Below are 21,550 nucleotides of genomic sequence, written 5' to 3'. Positions count from 1 at the left end.
AATATTGTATTGGACGAAGATGATAAATTATTTATTGGGCTTATATTATGTAGAATTTTAGTAGGTGTAGCATTGTTGAGAATTCAGTTGAACACCCAAACCCCCCCCCCCCTAGTCACGCCACTGAATAACTTGAATATTGTATATATTAGGTTATTTAGGTATGTAAAATAATAATTATTATAAAATTTTATAATAACTTAATATGCATAAAATTAAATAGTTGATGACAACCATAATCATAAATAATAATTATTTTAAAAACACAAGCAGCCAAGTAGGTAATTACGAATGAAAGATAATTTGGGATTGAGGGTTTTTGGTGGTTTTATTATTATACAAAATACATTTAAAAACCTTCTTCAAAAATAAAACTAAAACTGTGTACTTAGTTACATTATACAACATTTCATAATATAATTTTCATACCGCCAAAAAAATCGTTTCTGTTATCATTATATTTATTTTTCTCTCTTGCAAAAATTTTTATTTTTCTATTGTTAACAATCTTTATCTATTAATCCTCCTGTGATACTGCGATCTAAAGCCGTGTGAAGTATTGTCACAGAATATTCTATGGTATCTACTATTATTTTAGATTGTAATCTGTCATTTGTTGTATTAATTTAATTGTTTTTAGGACGTTCTCTACAGAGAATAGAGGTAGATTGTAGTACTGTAGTTCTATCCTACTACAACTATAGTGACTATAAATGATTATAATATAGTAATAGTAGTATTAATGTATTATTATAGCGAGGATAGGAATACACTACATAATGCAGTAACGCCAGTATCAACACGCAATACACATTAGTAATGTATAATAATAATAATAATAATAATGTAATCATTAATCAGCTTTAAAAACATATGTAATACAGTATAATATACTGATATCTACTGTAAATGAAAAATATTATAATTTATTTATTGGTCTTGATAGTTTAATACTAATAATTATTAAAATATAATTATTGTTGATATTTTATTGTTTACTATTGAAGAACATTTTTTTATTCAATACCTAGCTATAAATTATATTAGTGAGACGTAATAAAGTTTATTAAAGTATTACAATAATGATATAAACATGCCAAAGTCTCAAGAAGAAATTGTTCGTTTATTTTTTAACTATTTATCAAAATCTAATTATGATGAAGCAAAAGAGTTTATGGTAATTTAATATTAGCCATTAAGTATATTGTATATAGTAGATAAATTACAAGAACTATTCAGTAATGTATTTTTCAGGAGAGACAGCGTTTAGTATTTTTAAACAATGCTTGGCCCAAGGCAATGTTTGATATTCTATGTGATTTTGCTTTGGCTGAAAAGAATTATTATGATACCAATTTTGAGCCATCAAAAAATAAAATGCTTGAGCGAAAAGAAGATGAGGTACCTATTTATAATAATACGACATGACATATTATTGTGAATCTTCCACTTATTATCATTGTAGAACTACCTGGACTTTGTGTACAAGACTTTGTATCAAGACCTTGAAAAACTTCAGACTGAGGTTGATGATAACTATGTTATAAAACTTATGACTACACTTCTACAGTTTATATCCGTTAGACTCCAACTTCTTGAACTATATGATAAGTTATATGAAATTGGATCATTAAATAGTTGGATAAATTTTAGTGAGCTATCTGAAACTGTTGAAAATATTCAGAATGATCTTAGTAATTTTTCACCTGTTGATCAAGTATTAAGAATTGTACGGTAAATAAACATTTTATTGTTAAATTTATAAATATAAATAAATAATGATAAGTAGATATTAGTTCAATATGTTTGGTTTCATATTTTACAAGTTTTAAAAATCAGCAAATTGAGCTTTTCATATTTTTTAAGTATTTTATTCAGTGGTAAATGCAGATTTTAAAGTATGGGCATGCTTATTTAGTATAATTTACTATAATATTTTCTGTTTAGTCGAAATAAGTTATCTTCACATTTTTTTTTTTATTTATAATGAAATAATTTTTTCTATAATAATATAAAATAATATATTTATAGTATTAAAGAGTATTAAAAATAGCATTATAAACCAATACGATAAAAGATTGTCATATATTTGAACATAAATAAAACAAATTAATCATTGGAGAAGCGTAATTGAATGAATATGCCCTGGGTGGCTAGGACCACGGCTGGTAGTGAAGCAAGTTTTTGGAATAGCTGGTATTTTACAGCAATAACAAGCATTGTATAGTTTTGTACATAGCTATTGCATGCTCTGGCGCTCTGCAAGTAACAATTATGATAAAATTATTATAAATAGTAAACACATAATATGAGTCTTAACAGAAACAGATGAAATATTTTTCATACATATGATTTTTTTTTAAATAATAATATATTATTGATGATAAAATAATTTTTGTATTTTTATTACTTATGGTTTTATTCTTAAGCATGCTTATGCACAGGAAAGTTGCTATTAATTATATTTATAATATGGTAATAGTAACAACTTATCCATATTGTCTTAAGTCAAAATATGAATAACAATTACCTATAATATAAATATATTATGTATAATCTAACTATATTAGAAACTTTAATCACTCATATTGTTTTAAAATCCTTTGAGTACCTACTTAATCTACGAACATAAAATATATTTTTACAGTTATGAACTGGATTGTATTCAACATTTATTCAAGTGTCATGAGCATTTAGGGGAATGGTCATATTTTGATTCGTTGATTAGCTTAAAGGAAAGTAGCGATGCATTTATCTTGTGGGAAAAATGTTATCAAAACAAAGAGGTAATAATGTTATATTAATCAAAAATAATATAAATGTTGCATTAGATGTGTCCATTGATCAGGGGTATGCTGGGATGCCCCATTTATAAACCCTTGAAGGGAATTCAATTATTATTAAGGTAGGATAAACCATGATGAAATCATGTATTAGTATAACAAAATGGTAGCATAATGTTGTTATAAGCAACTATGGAGATAGGTGATTATCATGGCAATCACTTATAAAAAATAAAATTTTAGTTATTATTGATTTATCGAAAATGCAATGTTTAAATGGTATGAAGAATTATTTCAATTAAACAGTAGAACTTGGTAATCAATATCAGATGGATGAACAAATTATGTAAGATATTTTAATTAAAAATTAATTTGGTAGTTCATAGGCGTAACTAGGATTTAATAGTTACATGGGCTAGAGTCCTAAAAACCAAAGTTAAAAATAATTTGAAAGTTAATTGAGGCTAAATAGTAAAACCTTATAGAGGGGCTAAATACAAATTCAAGAGGGCTAAGCCCCCCTAGTTATGTCGATGTGGTATTTAAAATTTGGGATGTGATAAGTTAAAATCATTCTAACCAAATCAATTTTATTGGGAATGTATAAACGAGATGAATCCGATAAGGATAATAACATATTGCTTTGCCACTTACTAAAAAGTGTGTGAACTTAGTATAGATAAGTAAAATCTAAATTAGATGTATGACTGTATTTTATACAGAAATTTTGGACAAATAAAAGGTATTTAATATATATTTTTTTGGACATTGTTGTTTATATCAAAAATACATTTTCAATTTTCTTCAATTATATTAAGTTGGTTAATTGTGTACATTTTTTCTTAAATCATTTAATATTTATTAATTTAAAATTTTGTTTTCAAAAAATATCCTTGTAAATAGATATTGAACAAGTTCTACTAATTAGTCAAATTAGTTTAAATCCTTTATACTAGTAAAATGTCAACTTGAATTTAATAGTCAATTAATATTTTATTATAAAAGATTATCCACAAAAATGACACATGAATGACAATAAAATATAAATTGTGTTTTTATTATTATACTTTTTATTTTTATTTAGGTTGAAGGACATAAAGGTTTTTTTTGCATATTCAGTAAAGTAGATTAAGACTATATACAAGTACTATGTACTATCTATGTACAAGTTAGGTTAAGTTTTAAGAATTGTCTTAGTGTTTGGTATACGTATAATAAGTATTCTGTGGTATAACATTAATTGATGACTACTGCTATACTGCTGTATAGTATACATCATAAGTTTGAACTTAAAAATTGGAATTATTATATATATTTATTTTATTATTAAAAATTAAAACATACTTTAATAATTAAATGCATAGTAGAATTCATAATTTATGTGCCTTGACTTTTAATTTTGATTTTAGGCCTGGAGATTTGGCTCGTTGTTTATGAGCAAAAGCACTTTACCTCCATTGCTTTTATGGTTCAAAAGATTCAAACACATGACGATTTCTAAATTTATGTTATATTTTTACGGTATACTTGTTCGACAATCATCATTGCGTGAAGTTAAGAATACAAGTGAAACCAAAAATTTACATTTTTTTACAAAGTAGGTACATACAGCTTAAAACTATTTATTTTTTATTATTCATAGTTAAACTAGACTAAATAATTATATATAAATATACGTTAATCAATATTAAAAAAAAATGTGTAGAATAACCACTGATTGTTTTTGTACTTAAAGGATGCAACAATTAAAGCAGAAGGCAGAAGCTTTATCTGCAATGTTAGTGTTTGAATCACCTGATTATGTTACTGATGATGACTCTTCTAATGAAAGTCAATCTATTATTAAAATGGATCCATATATTAAGTATAAAATTATAATAAGTTATCCAAAGGTATTAAAATAAAATATGTTCAATCGTTTATTGAATTATTGGTTATTATTAAATATTTATTGTAGGTTCCAGTTAAATTTGATGTGGTAGAAAAGATGAAAATTAATGAAGAAGAACACTCAGTAAATAAAATTGAAATGATTACAGATGAAAATGTAAGTTAATGACCTCTTCAATAATGTTATTACTTATTAGTTATTACCATATAAATAATAAAAAATAAAATATAATGTTCTATGTTTTATATAATTATAAATCATAGTATAAATGTATAGTATAGATGGGAGAATGTGTTATCACCAGGGCTCGGATTTTATAACATTTGCTAATTATTATAGGATACAGATAAAAATAACAGAGTGATCTATAAATTTGTTGTATGCACCAGAAACTCCAAATATGAAATTTTATTATGCTATTACGCTTTTGCATATTGAAGTATTTTAGGTTTTTAGTACTATTTTTTGCTAATTTGCATAATATAACGTTTTATTTTGTATTTTCATAAATGTAGTTTATATTATGTGGTACCTATGAAAATTATGAAAATGTCATTTATTTCAATTTTTTTTTTAATACATATGAAAAATACCCACATTTTTGTTCATATTAAAATCTATTTTTAAATAGTCCAGCGTATTAGCCTATTGAGCAGTAATTAATAATTATGACTCCTTATCGGCCTTATGGCTTGTATCTATCTTTTTAATTATGAACAGAATACATTTTTATTTTTGCTATTGTTCATGTTTTTAGGGCATATTATAGTGCATATTTCATTTATTTTTAGTGCTATAAAATCCAAGCCCTGGTTATCATCAAATCAAAAGCATAAATCAAATGTTTTATTATTATTTATTATTTTACATTTTAAAGTTATTATAAATATTTTTACCTTAAAATTTAAGAGATATCTAAAATATATAAAAAAAAATTACAATACCAATAGTTTCCTACTTTGCTGAAAATATAGAATACATTTTATAGTTAAAAAAATAAAATCACTAAATAAGTATCTTTTTTTTTAAAATTTATACTATATTTAAACTTATCAACATAAAGTTAATTAAACTACAGTAACACTAATTTATTGAAACAAGGTAATTTTTATTTTTTTTTCAGGTTACTTACATGATAATGAGAGTGGATTTGAAAATACTTTTTATTATGTGTTTTAACGGTAAGCCTAAAAACGAAGAAAGGGAGAAAGCAAGCACATTAGAATTTGTTTCAATGCTTCGATGTCATAAATATTTCACTTCTGTTAATAGATAGATACAAATCTTTACAAAGATTATTTTTACTTTTATTTTCTTATTACTTTATAATTTATTAATATTTAAGGTTTGATGTTTATTTATTAACTACTAAAGCATTTGAATACAGATTTTATTTTGCCATTTTTTATCTTTTATATTTCCTTTTTATTTTTTTTATTAAAAACGTCACATACTTGTCATATACTTGACAGTATAGCTGGTTAGGCAAACTTGTTTACTAGATGATGTACTCTATTTAAAATTACATAGAGTAAAAAATGAATTTATATTACTCATCATAGTTGAAAAATTAATTAAAGATGTGTTATTAAAAAAAAAAAAAAAAACAGATAATTGTTATTTTTCTTCTATAAATTTGCAATGTTCACCAAGGAAAAATAGTTAATTTTCTTTTAACCTTTTTTGTGTAATTAATCATGTCTTCTACTAAGTTGTCAGAATGTTCTTCTATAAATATTTGAGTATTTTCAGAATTTGTTGGGCAACCTGTACAAAACAAGTATAAGATAGGTATATTAAAAAAACATAACACCTACTTTTAAATAACTATGGATATGGGTACGCACCAATTGTGTCGTGTAAAAATTGTACTACTAGACTACTTTGTAGATTTAATGCTGTTTTAGCATTTAACTTCTTCAGCATTTGCAAGTCCAACCAGTAACCATGCATGAAAGCTGTATCTGTAAGACTTTCGTGTGTAGTTTTCTTCAAAGTGTATAGTTTCCGAATACCTTTGGACTGTAAATACTGGCGAATCAAATTTAAATTTGCTGGTATTTGGAATGTGTGAGTGTTGACAAATAATATTGGTTGTTCAATGTCCAAAAATGGCTCTGATTTTAATGGAAATATCCAACCATCGAGAATTATAGCTACTCTATATTTAAACATACAATATATTTTGATATTTTAAACTCTAGAATAATATGATGTGTATTGTGTAGTTATGTAATATGTAAATGTCTTATGATGGGTTATGATTTAAAAAAACTTGGATATAAATTATAATATTATATTTCATTTGTAAAATCATTTAAATTGTACAAATATTTTTATTTAATAGTAAAAATTATTTAGTATAATATTAGGTAAGTAACCTTATCAATTAATGTTAATCTTAACTCAATTTTACATCCCAGCTTGCATCAATACAAATATAGGAATAGACATAATGTATACATTTAATTTAGAATTTTAAAATGTCTTATGCTAATATTGTTTTATTATAAGAATATTCTTAAAAAAAGTATTTTTCAATTTTCATCCTTTAACATTTTTTTGTTTGTTTCATAATTGTTTGGTATAGTATAATTAATGTTATAATTTTGAAGAAAAGTAAAAACTTAGTGAAGTCTAACTTCAATTATTTTTAAAGTATCTACCTAAAAAATACATATACCTAAAATGTTTTTTTTTTAATTTTTTATTGTAGTAGTAAAAAGTTCATAGGTAGGTACTTTTGGATTTAAGTTGTTTTTTTCTTAACCACTTTAAAATTTTCTGTTGTAGATTGAATAGCTTAATATTATAAAATAAATAATCGAAATGATCTTATGTCCAACTTTTTGTAGAATAAATTATATTATAATCCAATAATCTATACAATGCTAAGTTAGTAAAAATACTTACCGATAACGACTGTCATGACTTATATTATACATTGCAGTTGCTCCACCAAATGAAAATCCAGATGATATTATTTTGTTGACATTGATCTTTCTCTAATTACACACAAATGATAGAATAAATACTCAATAAAATATTATATAAGATATGCTTTTCAAATTAAAATAATAATATATGGGAGTACATTTATGTTGGTATAGGTATTTATAATGCTGTATCTAAGTTCTTATATAGTAGACATAGTTAGCTGTATATTAGGTAAATAACTACAACATGTATAAAATGCTATAAATAATAAATACAGAATTACAGATAAGTTTCATTAGTACAATAATACCTCCTACTTATATACTATAATATGGTATTATGATATAGTACTTACATTGAATTGATTCAAATCAAACGATGATTTGAGTACGTTCTTCACAGAAACGCCTGCATTGATATCTAAAAACGTATTCAGAAGTTTGGTGCATTCTTTATGTCGAAATTTCATCTAAATGGATATACCATCGAATTGTGTTTTAGTTAGAAAATATGTACGAGTAAAATGATTTAAAATGTAGTATTACTTGGTTATTTGTCATGGTATACGTATCAGAGTTGTATGTTTTATGAAAATGTCGATAATGGATCCATGTGGGTTTGTCCTGCTCAGCGTTTTCAGGAGAATCATAGTAAAACGTAACAGGCGATGATTTGTCTCTAACTCAGGATAACGTGTCACGTAGTTAAATATAATTTATTACAACAAGAATATAAATGTTATTATTTTATAATAGGTACCTAGGCATATGGCTATATTAAAATTTTGGCAAGGGTAAACGTAAACTTATCTAAACTTAATATGATGACATGCAAATAAATAAAAATAAATATATTCATTCATTATATTGCAATAAATTGTAAGATCCAAGTTTTCAGAAAACTACTTTAGATAATGATATAAAAAAAAATAAGGGTTGAATCATTAAACATTTTTAAAAATCTAGCTTTTTCATACAAACACTTATTATATCTATTAATCTTATAATTTTAAATAGTTACTTTAAAAGTGAATTTTTAATTTAATTTTTTTTTGATAACATTTTATAGTAGAAGATATGTTCTAATCTTTAACATTGAGGGAGGTTTTTAATAGAAAATTGAATCTTATAGTAATTTGTATTTTGAGTGGTCAATAGTAGAAATTTTTAATTAAATATTATTATTATTATTATTATTATTATATTTTTTTTATATTATATTAGCAGTTTCTAAAAAGTATAAACCTTTTTTTTTAAAAAATTGAAGTAGGTAAATATAGATACCAATCGATTTATAATATAGACATTTAAAATTTTTAGTTAAAAAATATCGAACATTATCTATAAACATTTGAATTTGAATTTTTAATATACATATATTATGATTTACTACGACCAGCTGTCTCCGTTTATAAACGTATAGGTATAATGATAAATATTATTAAATTCAAATTTAACATAACACTAATTACTAACTACCAGTGATCTCAGGCACGTATACAAAAAAAAAAATTTGGTGGAAGGAGGGGTTTTATAAAATATAGCAATATAAATTGTGCGCCAACATAATAAAACAATTTTTCCTTGTTATTCGAAATGTTTTCCTGGGAAGGGGGGGTGTTTGAACCCTCGTTGTATACGTGCCTGAGTGATCTATATTGAACAACCACGAATATTCAACATCTGATTTAGAGAAGAGCAATTATTTTTTTTTTAAAACACAAAAATAAATATACTTTGTAATAAGTGTTTACTGCTATATGAATCACCTAACCCACAAAAACCCCCAAGTACTTCACTTAAAAAAAATTGTTCTTGACTTTTAACATCATTATTTAATAATACTTTACTATAATTTTTATAACTCACCTGTGTTCAATGGCAGCGACTATAAATCCGTATGACGCTAAAGTGTTGCAAAAATGTGAGCAAACGAATCTTGTGGCTGCGTAACCATGTGAAAATAAGACAAAGGGATACGATTCTTCTTTGTTCGATATTGGCGCATCACTAATGGTTGGTATGTAATAAGGTGCTGTAATGAAAAAAAATGTATAGTATTATTATGATTTAGTTTTTCAAAATGGTTTTTATTTATATTTTCATTATATGAACTTATGAAGAATCTTGTATAAAATGTTAAGACTATGTGGTTTTAATTAAACATGTTATTAGTTCTTAAGTAAAATATCATTTTCGTAATTTTTATGAATTTTGTAAAAGTTTGAATTTATATGCTTAGGCACATACAAATATTGTAACTATATAGTTTTAATATTTTTTAAATGTGGTAAGTACCTTAAAGGTACGGTTTCCCTGCAGCGTCAAAGAGTGGAACAGCACGGCGTCATGACGCCGCGTCTAAACGCTTACCTATGTACAGACCGGTAGTTGACGCTAGACTCCACGTCTGGACGCTGCAGGGAATCGTACCTTTAGGGACCACGTATTATTATTATTTAAATACTTTAAAATTTAAATATATATATATATATAAATAATATAAAAGAGCCAAAATACTTTAAAATTTTTGTTATGTCTATATGAAATTACAAAAAAAATACTTAAGATTTATTTACTATAATTTTCTATACAGCCATAAAAAAAAAAAAAAGAATCTAAAATATTTGCGTGGGAATAAATATTTTTAAAATTATTATTATTATTATCAGTACGTAGGAATATAGTTTTAAGCTGCTAAAAAAATATATATTTTAGTTACCTATTTAATTATTTTACATGCCAATATCATTATTTTAAAATATTTATTTGTATAAAAGCTTATCATTAACCATTGTATATCGCTTTTATACTTTTTAAAGGTTCTGTTGTAAATTTGTTTATTATTGTGCTCGTATAACGCACACTAAAATGTTCAACAATTAAAACTTATTTTTTGATCAATTGATTACAAGTCAAACTGATTGGGTATAATATATTTTATAACAGTATCGGGAATTTTATGAAATAAGTTATAAATTATAATGTAATATAACTAGTATTTAATTTTGAATAATTAACAATAAAAAAATAACTTGTAAAATGCGAAAAAAAATATTCATATTATGTACTAATACTTACAAAAAATTGGTTAGTGTTTTCATTTAGGTATTATACAATAATTATAACTAACTAATACATTTTTCTTAAATATTGAATATTTGTATCGACCCTTAAATGTATAGAACGCAATTGTCTATCAATCCTAAAATGTTTAGAGCGCTGCCTTTTTCGTGTGCCATGTTATCTCTCTCTGGAGTCTGGACACCGGATAGCTTTTTGGACTGCTTTTGTCTAGCGAATAGTTCGGCCAGTTTGGTCCTGAGGAACCCTTATCAATATCTTTTGTGAAACGTATCCCTTTTCTTCTGCGGAACATAGGAATGGCTTAGCCAGATACATTTTCACGTTGTAGTTACCCCCATTTTTTTTTCATTAGCACCTCGTGAAAAATAGTGAAAATATAACCTAGTTTTTAATTATTATCGAGAAGATGAAACTTATCTATGATGATATAAAAATCGTATAGATCAGTGACGCCCAACCTTTTTTGTTCGGCGTGCCACTTTGGTAAACAATCATCTCTGAACGGGCCACCAAATATAAAAGTACAATGATCAGTATATCAACATATGAAAAAACTGATTTATAAATTTATGATGGGGGCCACTCAGAATACCTTCGTGGGCGACATGTGGCCTGCGGGCCGCGGGTTGGGCACCACTGGTATAGATTGTAAAATGTGTCTCGGTTAAAAATAAATATCGTGTCCGATTTAATTTAATTTACGCGTTCAATTTAACGATTAATCACACTCAAATATAAAAGTGTAACAACAACAACAACAATGTTCTACTACGATTATTATTTAAAAATATACCTAGTAAGATTTTTTTTTAAAGCATTAATAAGAAAATCAATTTTATCATCTACCAGAAATAAATCTTAGTATTGAAGTATTTCTTAAAGTTTCTACAGTTAAAACCATTTGAGTTACATAAAAAAAAAAATAAAATTGTTTATTAATAAATCGTAATTTTACACACGAATAATATCATAAAATTAAATAAATTGTTACCTTGGCCAAGGATTGGTGGAAAATATTTGAATATGAAATAAGGTACATGAAGAGCATTGGCAAATTGTTTCATATAAATTTCATTTGGAACCCACGGAATCCATTTATCTGAGTATTTCTGTAATTAATAATAAAAATAATATGCATATAATAGATAATATAATATTATACTCACACTAAATTTTGATTAATCCGATAAACTTAAAATTGAAAATATATTATTTCAGTTATGGGGACCTCGTACCCTCTAGTGTTGACTTCATCGTATTATGCATAATTGCATAACATATCAAATAAATTTACATTTAGACTAAATACTCCATTTTATTGTTTATTATTTTATAGTGTTAGAGTAAATTAACCAATTATAAAATTTTAAGATAAGAATAATATTATCTATATGTTTTTATATCGTTTTTATATTTTAATTTTAAAGAGAAATTTAAGTATGTAAGTACCTATATTATAATTAATAACTAATAAGTATGTAAAATGCTAATAATCTTTATAACATTTTTATTTTAATATATAGGTAATTTGTTTTTACTTTAGATTTGTTTATATTTTATATACTTAATAGTATTATGTATATTTAAGTGTGTATGAATATAATAGTATAAAACTATAAAAGTATCTATATATAATACGTTTTACATTCTAAATTTTTATTCGACTGTGTAAAGCGTACGTATTTCGCTTTTTTTATTAGACTGTATAAACTGACCTAGAACTACCATTAAGTCTTCTAAACATAATTTTGAATTATACAACTCATGTTGGTAAATTTCCGTGTTTTTGTTATTCATAAATCGGTATACAATAAAAATAAACATTTTAAATGTTTACTTAGGTATTGTTTTAAAATAAGGATGAAGAATTAACAGGTTCCTTTGTGTGTATAGTATTTTTTAATTGTTTAATTTGATAGGTCAATAAATAATATGATTTACGCATTAGTGTATTAATCTAGAACTTACAGGCCACAACTTTGATTGCGCAGAAAGTAATGAATTTTGTTTAAATGCGCAACTGAAATATAAATAACAAGATTATTTTGTCAAGTCTTTAAGACCTACATATGCCTTTATACAGTCTTTAAATATTAAGTATTTATACAGGTTTAACTTGATAATCAGACGGTTAAATCTGTCAAATATTTCCAAATATCGAAACATTTAAAACAAAAAGATTTAACAATAATTAAAATAGTTAAAATAGTCGTTGTAATTTGAGTTATAAAAGTGTTAGTAAGTCTTTTATTAACTGTTAAATAATTCGTCTAAAAATTATTATTTCATAGTAATGTGAAAATTATCTCATTAAATGAAAACGTAAAGTTTATGAATAACTAACAAAATGTAATATATATACCTATTAATTGGGAATAATAATTATAATTATGTTTTCAAATGAAAAAGTTTGTAATTGTAGTATTATAGGTATACCTATCTAGTATTTATACTTATCTAATAGACTTTAAGTAAAATATTTTACAATTATCTATAATACATAAGAGTATTACAAATATGGGTTGGATTGATTTTCTTGAATAAATTAAATTGGTACATTTTGTTGATTTCAAATAATAATTCACAATTTATAATATATTAAAAAATAAAAACAATTTAATTTAATTTAGTTTATTAAACGAATATCAGGCATTCGGAAATCGATTTTCCGCAAAACATATTGTCTGATCCAGCATTTATTAATTTATTGTACGAAATCAGGAATGATGAATTTTTTAATTATTAACTATTTGACATATTCACTACAATAATATATTTAAAGATAACCGATATTTTTCATATTGTCATAGACGGCTTAATATAATTTAACATACTTACATACTCCTTATAATAGATCTAATATCGATTATTGGTTAGGTATATATATTATATATATATATTGAATTTATTATATGATAATATGGTATTTATAAACAACGATACTTTTATACTTACGTCCAATTGATCAGATGGAATGTTAGTTGGGTAAAATACCCTCGCAAAACATCCTTCTTCGGAATATTCTGTCATCAATTCCATACATCCTGTGGCATATGGACCTAGATAATTGTAAGTTATTTATTTATTAAGACATTTAACAGGCAGAATTATTTTGAATATTTAATTAAATGTAATTAACTATAATTACAAAGAATAGATACAAACACAGCTTAACAATGATTATAGGTTAATTTAATAATATATAAACACCGAAACTTAGATTTAGAATTTCCGTACCTCTACATCCCCCCTAATTCAAGCACTGGTAATACCTGTATGGTTGTATAACTCTTACCAACTAAGGAATAGTAAACAGATCATTAGTTCTGGGAATGTATGAGAAAACCTTGATTTATATTTAAGCCAGTTCAATGTAATCATTTAATACCGTCCTATAAATCATATTATATTCATATAATCGTTAATCATGTATATGTTACCGTCATTGTCGGTAACTTCGGCAATGGCGGTATAATGACTAGGTGATGTCAGTAATGCTGGTGCACACCAGTAATTGTGGGCAATCGGTATATATTTCCTTATTTGACTGATCAGTTTAGTCAATATAATTTATCAGTATTTATCAACACCAATCCCTGATTTTGATAAGGCTAGATGATCATCTTAGAATTTATTGGTTGTTGTCACTGATGTTTAAGATGGCTTGTACAAATTATGTGAGTGATTAAATTATTTTTTATTTTTTATTCATACAACTTTAGATATAGAGTATGATTTCTTAAAGCATAGATACACATGAACAAAAATAGTTCCATGTGACGAAAATTTTCTTAATTTGAAGGGGTGCCAAAGAAAGTGCGAGAGAAAAAGAAATTACTCTCCGAGAGGCTGCCGGGCATAGCAGTATTATTGTAAAAAGTGTCATTTAAAAAAAAAAATGTAAAAATAATCGATGTGCTTGTTCAGCAGCTAAAAAATTATGTAATTCGACGGGCCATAGTAGTTTGTCTTGTGAAAATAAATAAAATATATTTGTATGATACTCGTAATAATACATGGTTTTGTTGATTTGTTATATTTTAATAAATAAATGAAGTATTACCCACATTGACAATTCATCAATTTATCAATTGTAGGCATTTTATACATTGTCAGCATTGTATTACCTAATTATTAATTAGTCACTGTTAATCTTGACTAGTCATTATTGATAATGGCTGATTTCCGACATTGATGGTAACATATAACTAAAATCAATAAATAAACGGACATATTTGTTTATTTGTGACTTATGCAATTCTATTTAAAATATTTATATTGCATTAACTCAAGGTATTTTAAATACGTAGATAAGTTTTTAGTTTTAAAACCAAACTATCCAAGATCTTTATCGAGAAACAATTTAAAATTTTTTAAGTTTGAGGTCTGTTTAAAATGTTTAGTATTCCTATCAATAAAACTTGACATTTTATAGATTTATATAAAATTGATTTATGGTGAAACATAAATAATACGAATATACCAGATTCAAAATATATCCCTAAACCTTTAATTATTGATATGGATTATCGAGATATATTATATCAGTTATAAAGCCGTACCTAGGGGGGGGGGGTGGTTGGGGGTTCACCCCCACAAAATTTTTTCGTGTTATATTATGTGGTTGTAAAATAACCTATACGATATTATAATAAAATTAGACTACTATTTTTAGTTTAAAATCCCTCCTGAAATTAATTTACAGTTCCGGCCTTGATCAGGTATATTAATTCGTTATTATTAAATTTATAGTTGAATATAATTGGATTTTTATAACGAGTGAATGAAATTATTTTGCATTTATCAATGTTTAATTCAAGACAGTTCATATTCAAAGCGTAAACTTTGTTTAAATCTTGTAGTAACTCAGAATGTAAATATGATCGAATTGAACAAAATAATTAAGTATCGTGTGTTTCACTGTTTCAACAGTAGTTCACATTGAATTTCTCATTTTTCGAATAAATTAAAACAGTGCTACCTAATTCTAAATTTAGTTATGTAAATTCATGCTCATTGCGTACTAAATATTGGCATAATAAAAATGTTTATTAGGCGCGGTTGGCGCAATGCACATGATAGTTTGTACGGACTTGAAGAGATAATGCTTTACATTTTCTACGAAGTTCAGAAAAAGTAAAATAATAATTTTTGGAAGAAAATTACTCTATTAAAATTTTTTTATGTGTGTGTTATTTTAAATTTATACAATTTTGGAAGACAGGGTTTATCAAGATAAATACTTAATATTTTTATTGTATTTAGGATTAAGTTTAATTTTAGAACATTGACATTAAATGTTATGAACTTTGTAATGGTAACTTCTAAACTCCTATTATTAATATTGTATATAAATTCAAGTCCTGATAAAAATATACATACATTATCAAAATTACATGAATTAAAATTGAACACAATAGCAGTTAATGGTTTAACTAGAATAATTGGAGTAGATAAATTCCAAAGAAGGATGGTAAGCGTTTTACTTGTATGTTAGTGTGAGGGACAAACTTTTAAGAATATTAACAATCAGACTATCAGAAAATATTAAATCGTTAATGGGGGAAACTTTTTACGTTGTATTTATGTAACCATTATAGTAACCAGATTAACAATAGGTAATACCTACTAGATAAAGGATCAAAGGATCATTAATGATTAATTGATTACAAAGCACTGGATATATTGTAAACCATGACTATAATGGTTAAAGTATTTAAAATAGAATGAGAGAACACAATATTTTCAACTTATTCACAATATGCAGTGTACATATCTTTTTGTGTATTTGGATGCAAATAAACGTAACATTATAACAACTTACAGTTATTAAAGAAAAAAATATAATCTATACCAATAACACTTTCTGTACATTTTTAAAGTATTCTAATGCAACTGTATTTACGATTTAAACCTAATAAAACTACAGTACCCCTGACTTCATGATTAAATATACTCGACTAGCTCATAAAAAATATTATAATTGATAAGTCCTAATTTTTATCACTACAATTATTACTTTAGTTTTAGATAATAAAAATAATAAATCACAATCTTGAGAAATAAGCGGATTACTAAAATAAATTAGTTTGGTCTTCAGGCCTTTTACATTTAGGTAACAAATATGTTAATTTAAAACATGTTTAGAACTATATAAATTATATTAACACATTTTTGCATAATTGTTAGTAGTTTGGTACTCTTCTTAAACAATTGTATAGCCAAATTGATTTCATTATTGGATGCCAATTCCTCTCAAAGTTTCTTCATATTATGCGGGTCTCCTTGACATTGAGTACGGTCTGAGTTTAAATAAATTGATGGGTATTAGGATGCGAGTTTCTCTTTGGTGTTTATAATATTATAAACATCTCAAATATAGGATTTAGCGTATACTTAATAAAGACCTTGGTTTTACGTTGTTGTTAATAATGAGCAGTGATTGATACCAATGTCCTTGGTTGGTACCTGCATCGTATCATTAGACATCTACCGAATTAGGTTGTTATTTTCCTAATCGCGATCGTGAGCATGAGCATTATGAACATCGGACATTCTTACAAGCATCATTCTTGGTTACATTATATTGTATAAGATCTACTTATTTATATTATTATTATAAATTCGTTACAATTAGTACGTTGAAATGGGTAATTTTTGAGCCCCTTAAGTTCCACAAGTAATTTCTTAGTTATTAATTTTTAGTCAGGAAATTCCTTTAAATGTTCATCAAAATAAGCAAAAGTATTTTAATGATGTATTTTTCATCGTAAAACATTTAATTTCCATGGTAGTCCCGATTCCCGAGTATTTACCTAAACCGTTTTTTGAACAACTATCACATTTTATCGGATAGGTTATCGATTATCGGATTTTATTCTGCAAACCAACCAGACAAAAATCGTTAAGTTTGCAAGTTGGACAAATTTAAAATAGATTAGATCGTAAAAAAATAAATTAATATCGGTGACTTAATTAAATAGCTGAAAAAAGATTAGGGAATAACGCGCATTATGCTGTATTTTTCGAAATAAAAGTTTCTTTCGTTTATTCAAAGTTTAACCGATTTCAAAATTGTTTTTTTCTCCATATTACAAATAAATAATTATACAAAATAGTGATTTTCGAATTTTCAAAAATAATTTGAGGGATTTTAGATTTTATTTTAGACCATTGTAAAAGGTAGGCCGTAGACATATATTACATCGAAAACACTGCACTACAATATTTGTATTATTTTTCGAAATACAGCTACTGACTTTCCAGTTAATTTACTTACTATATAATACTATAATTATATTAATATTTTAATATGTATATAATATAGTATATACAATATGCATATCAATATTAATAAATTCTTCTTTTTGAGTATCGAGGAACTCACTGGCCACTTTATTGTATCACCTTTATGTATAAAGGTAGAATGTATTGAACGTATTGGGGTAAAGTGTTATCGAAGCTCATTTATATTTAGTATTTAATAATATTTGTTTGATTTCCTAACCTAGGGCCGTCCTTAGGGCAGGGCGAGAATGGCCTTCGCGTTTCATAGATACAATAAAAAAGTCAAGTTGATGAGCAAAAATAAATGTATATATCATTTTTTTTTCATGTAAAACTGTATAAGAAAAGGGTCACCAACTTAGCTATAATCTCTGTAGAAAAAGAAAACGCTGACCTATTAAAATATGATGATATTATTGATAAATTCACGGATTTAAAAAGTAGAAAAGTTAATTTTTAATACATTTTCATATTGTACCTAGCTTTTACTATATTTTATATTTATTTTCTTATTCTGTTAATACTATTATTTGTTATATTAAGTTTGATCATATGACATGTTCCATTATTAATTAATTTATTCATATTCATATCGTTGTAGTCTTATAGGTGCAAGGTACTATATTTGTTAAGACTATACGAGTATATGCCCACATTTGAGTTTCAAATTTGGGGAATTATATATGTAACTAACGCGCGAAAGTGAAATCTTAGACATTTTAGGCCCAGAAAATCATCGGGACGGCCCTGTCCTAACCGGTCTTGGAACAGTAATATTCACATGTTTTTATTTTGGGCATAGGAGCTAGTAATTTTTATATATTTTGTGGATATTATTCAAATTTACAGGTAGTCATTTTAATCATAATCTACTAATGTACTCGTAATTAAAATAACACAATAAGTAAATAGATACGTATGATGAATTGATAACTATAATAATCTGTGGCGGATTAACCACTAGGGTCGTGAGGCTCGAGCCTTGGGCGGCAACTTGTAGGGGGGCGGACAATTTCTTATGTTATTTTATTTTTATTTTTAAAAAAAAAATTGAACAATTACTATTTTTCACTACCGGGCGGATGTAACCGATTACCCATTACTCTTCGAGGTTAGACCATTTAAACTACGATCCTTGGATAGTATGAAAAAAAGGGTGACTGTAAACATTGAGTGTGCCTCAGGTCACAATGAGGGTTAATTCGCCACTGATAATAATAATAATAATAATAATAATATAATCTATAGATCGACAATACCGTTTTTTAAATTAATACAAATTATATTCAATCAAAAATTTGTACCTGTTGGATAAGGTATGTGAAGCTTTTTTGATCGTTCCTTATTCATCGCTAACGTATTTGCACAGCTTAAAAAATACCGAATATTTTAACCACTGCGGTAGGGTCAGCATGTATTTGCACGTATGAAGTTTAATATTAACAAAATTGGTGAACTAACATAGTTTTGCTACACGTTAAATAAGACTTAACTCAATGCGTAATTTTTAGTGGGGATATGCATTATAGTTATTTACTAAATTATATGTTTAATGTCTTAATGATATACTCGTACCTACATCGTATAATATGGAAGTGGTAATAAATACCCACTACGTATACCATAATAATAAATCATTTTTTTCAATTAATAATAGTTTATTTCTACTGCTCTTAAAATTTAAAATTTTCATTATAAAATATTACATTACGATAGCAGATAAATAAAATGCGAATAAAATTAGTAAGAGTTATTCACGATTTGCACCCATTATAATATTATTAAGGGGATTCAATATTGATTGTTTTTTAGGAATTCAATATAGGCAATTTTCTTAATGTATAAATGCGGCTTGTGAAATGTGTACCTATATAATAAGTGATCATTCATAATGTTTGTTCCCATGTGCCATGTAAATTAATATTGACATGATAATAATGTGATCACAATAATTACTTAAATAAATATTTCATCATCCAATAATATAATATAACAAATTTTTGCAATGAATGTGAATATATATTATGATTTAGTAAATTAGCATATAATATTAGTCCACTTTATATTTGCGTACTGAATTTATATTTAATTTTTTTTTAATAATACGTTTAATAAGAAGATGGACAATCGACCGATAATAATATATTTGTAGTATTGTAGTCATTTAATTTTACTTTTAATTTATATTTTTATTTTAAAATCTTCTCTTAGTTAATATTAAAATGAAATATTTAAATATGGTTTAAAGCATCCAAATATTGTAATATAGTAAATATTGTTGACATTTTTGCAAATTAGCACTTGTGTCTAGTTAAGACTAAAAATAATGCGGGTTACGCCGAAATGATAGGAGATTATAACGTTATAATATAGAAATAAATCGGTCATAATGAAATGATACGTCGCCCAGGTACATTGTATAATGTTTTTATCTAATCAATACATTTTATCACGCGACAACGAGCACTCAATTGACACGGAACTTTTATTCAACTGTGTAAATTTAGTTGAGCAGTCGAAGATACAAGCAGTCTTTTTGCGTATTTTATATTCTATAGGTTAAATGGAGGAATATTGTTATAATATTGTCTCGTCACAACAAGGCCGAGAAAAATTAGTTGTCAAAGAATATTTAACGGTAAAAGATAAAAATAGAGATGTTACATATATTATTGGAATTGTGAAAAAAGTTTTTTTATAAATGCAAAGGGCGTGCGTCCACAATTATAATTAATGTGAGAAATAAGTTGAGATCCGGCAATTATATTATAATCATGATCTAGAAACTAATCGGTAGTAGTATAACTAGTTTTTACGGTACCTATTTTAGTTTTCGGTTGATTGTCCTGTTGATCGATTGACCTAGAACTCATTTAATAGACTGTTATTATTTTTTTCTTTTTTGATGATTTATTTTAAAGAAGGAAATGTTATGATATTGAGAATGAGATTGAATCTACTATGAAGGAACAATCCGTGAAATTGAAATGTAACATTTGTATTGTAAATACAGAAAATCTAATTAAATTGTTATTATTTCATGCGAAATTGATGACAATTGTTAAATGTTCTAGACGTTCTAGCTGACCAAACGGAGCTGCATTAAGATCTATATGCTATCCTAAAAATAACGCCCAATAGATAAGTTAATTTATGGTATTTAAGCAGAAAAATTACACAGGTACCTAGTGAAAGAAAACATTATTACCAAAAAGCTCACTAAAAATAAATAAATTGATAAAGTCCAGAGAGAAAATATAGGTATTATATAGAACAAGGGTATTGAATTCTGCTATTAAATTATTTTTATTAATAATTTATTAATTAAGGTATGATGTTTTTAACCAAACCAGGGGTGTCCAAATATTTTTATTCAAGAGCTAAATAATATATTAAAAGGCTTATTTATATATTATTTTGATATATTTTATTTTAGAAAAAGTTTGCTTGCACAAATATATATTATCTCTATATGCATATAGGACCGCCCCTATTAATTCACTCATCAACGTCCAGACCGAATCGCTGGGTTTAGAGACTTGAAATTTCGTACAGAGGTTCCTTAA

General features: G+C 25.7%; 2 protein-coding genes across 2 annotated transcripts; one reads left to right on the top strand and one right to left on the bottom strand.

Moving 5' to 3' along the window:
* Positions 1-982: 982 nt before the first annotated feature.
* On the top strand, positions 983-6,075 carry LOC113554500 (KICSTOR complex protein C12orf66-like). The gene is made up of 8 exons (XM_026958380.1): positions 983-1,177; positions 1,255-1,401; positions 1,466-1,734; positions 2,648-2,786; positions 4,193-4,380; positions 4,519-4,675; positions 4,741-4,830; positions 5,798-6,075. Exons 1-8 carry the CDS (start codon positions 1,094-1,096, stop codon positions 5,948-5,950), a joined length of 1,227 nt encoding a protein of 408 aa, XP_026814181.1. The 5' UTR covers positions 983-1,093; the 3' UTR covers positions 5,951-6,075.
* Positions 2,057-19,422, bottom strand: LOC113554499 (platelet-activating factor acetylhydrolase-like). Its single transcript, XM_026958379.1, has 10 exons — positions 19,289-19,422; positions 13,653-13,756; positions 11,689-11,806; positions 9,480-9,645; positions 8,157-8,289; positions 7,967-8,080; positions 7,588-7,679; positions 6,522-6,835; positions 6,353-6,441; positions 2,057-2,259 (listed from the first exon to the last, which is right to left on the bottom strand). The coding sequence occupies exons 1-10, from the start codon at positions 19,332-19,334 to the stop codon at positions 2,110-2,112; spliced, it is 1,326 nt and encodes a 441-aa protein (XP_026814180.1). The 5' UTR covers positions 19,335-19,422; the 3' UTR covers positions 2,057-2,109.
* Between the last annotated feature and the right edge of the window lie 2,128 nt (positions 19,423-21,550).

Source organism: Rhopalosiphum maidis, chromosome 2 (genome assembly GCF_003676215.2).
Source record: "Rhopalosiphum maidis isolate BTI-1 chromosome 2, ASM367621v3, whole genome shotgun sequence".
Taxonomy (NCBI): Eukaryota; Metazoa; Arthropoda; class Insecta; order Hemiptera; family Aphididae; genus Rhopalosiphum; species Rhopalosiphum maidis.
Note: the sequence above shows the minus strand (reverse complement) of the source record. Positions and strands in the feature narration are given on the sequence as shown.

Excerpts from the sequence above, each read along its gene's own strand:
- LOC113554499 (XM_026958379.1), bottom strand. The coding sequence starts at position 19,334 with ATGAATAAGGAACGATCAAAAAAGCTTCACATACCTTATCCAACAG. Across the intron at positions 8,290-9,479 it reads GTCGCTGCCATTGAACACAG|AGACAAATCATCGCCTGTTA; the intron begins GTGAGTTATAAA and ends ATCCTGAGTTAG. Across the intron at positions 7,680-7,966 it reads TTGATTTGAATCAATTCAAT|AGAAAGATCAATGTCAACAA; the intron begins GTAAGTACTATA and ends GTGTGTAATTAG.
- LOC113554500 (XM_026958380.1), top strand. The coding sequence starts at position 1,094 with ATGCCAAAGTCTCAAGAAGAAATTGTTCGTTTATTTTTTAACTATTTA. Across the intron at positions 1,178-1,254 it reads ATGAAGCAAAAGAGTTTATG|GAGAGACAGCGTTTAGTATT; the intron begins GTAATTTAATAT and ends TGTATTTTTCAG. Across the intron at positions 4,831-5,797 it reads AAATGATTACAGATGAAAAT|GTTACTTACATGATAATGAG; the intron begins GTAAGTTAATGA and ends TTTTTTTTTCAG.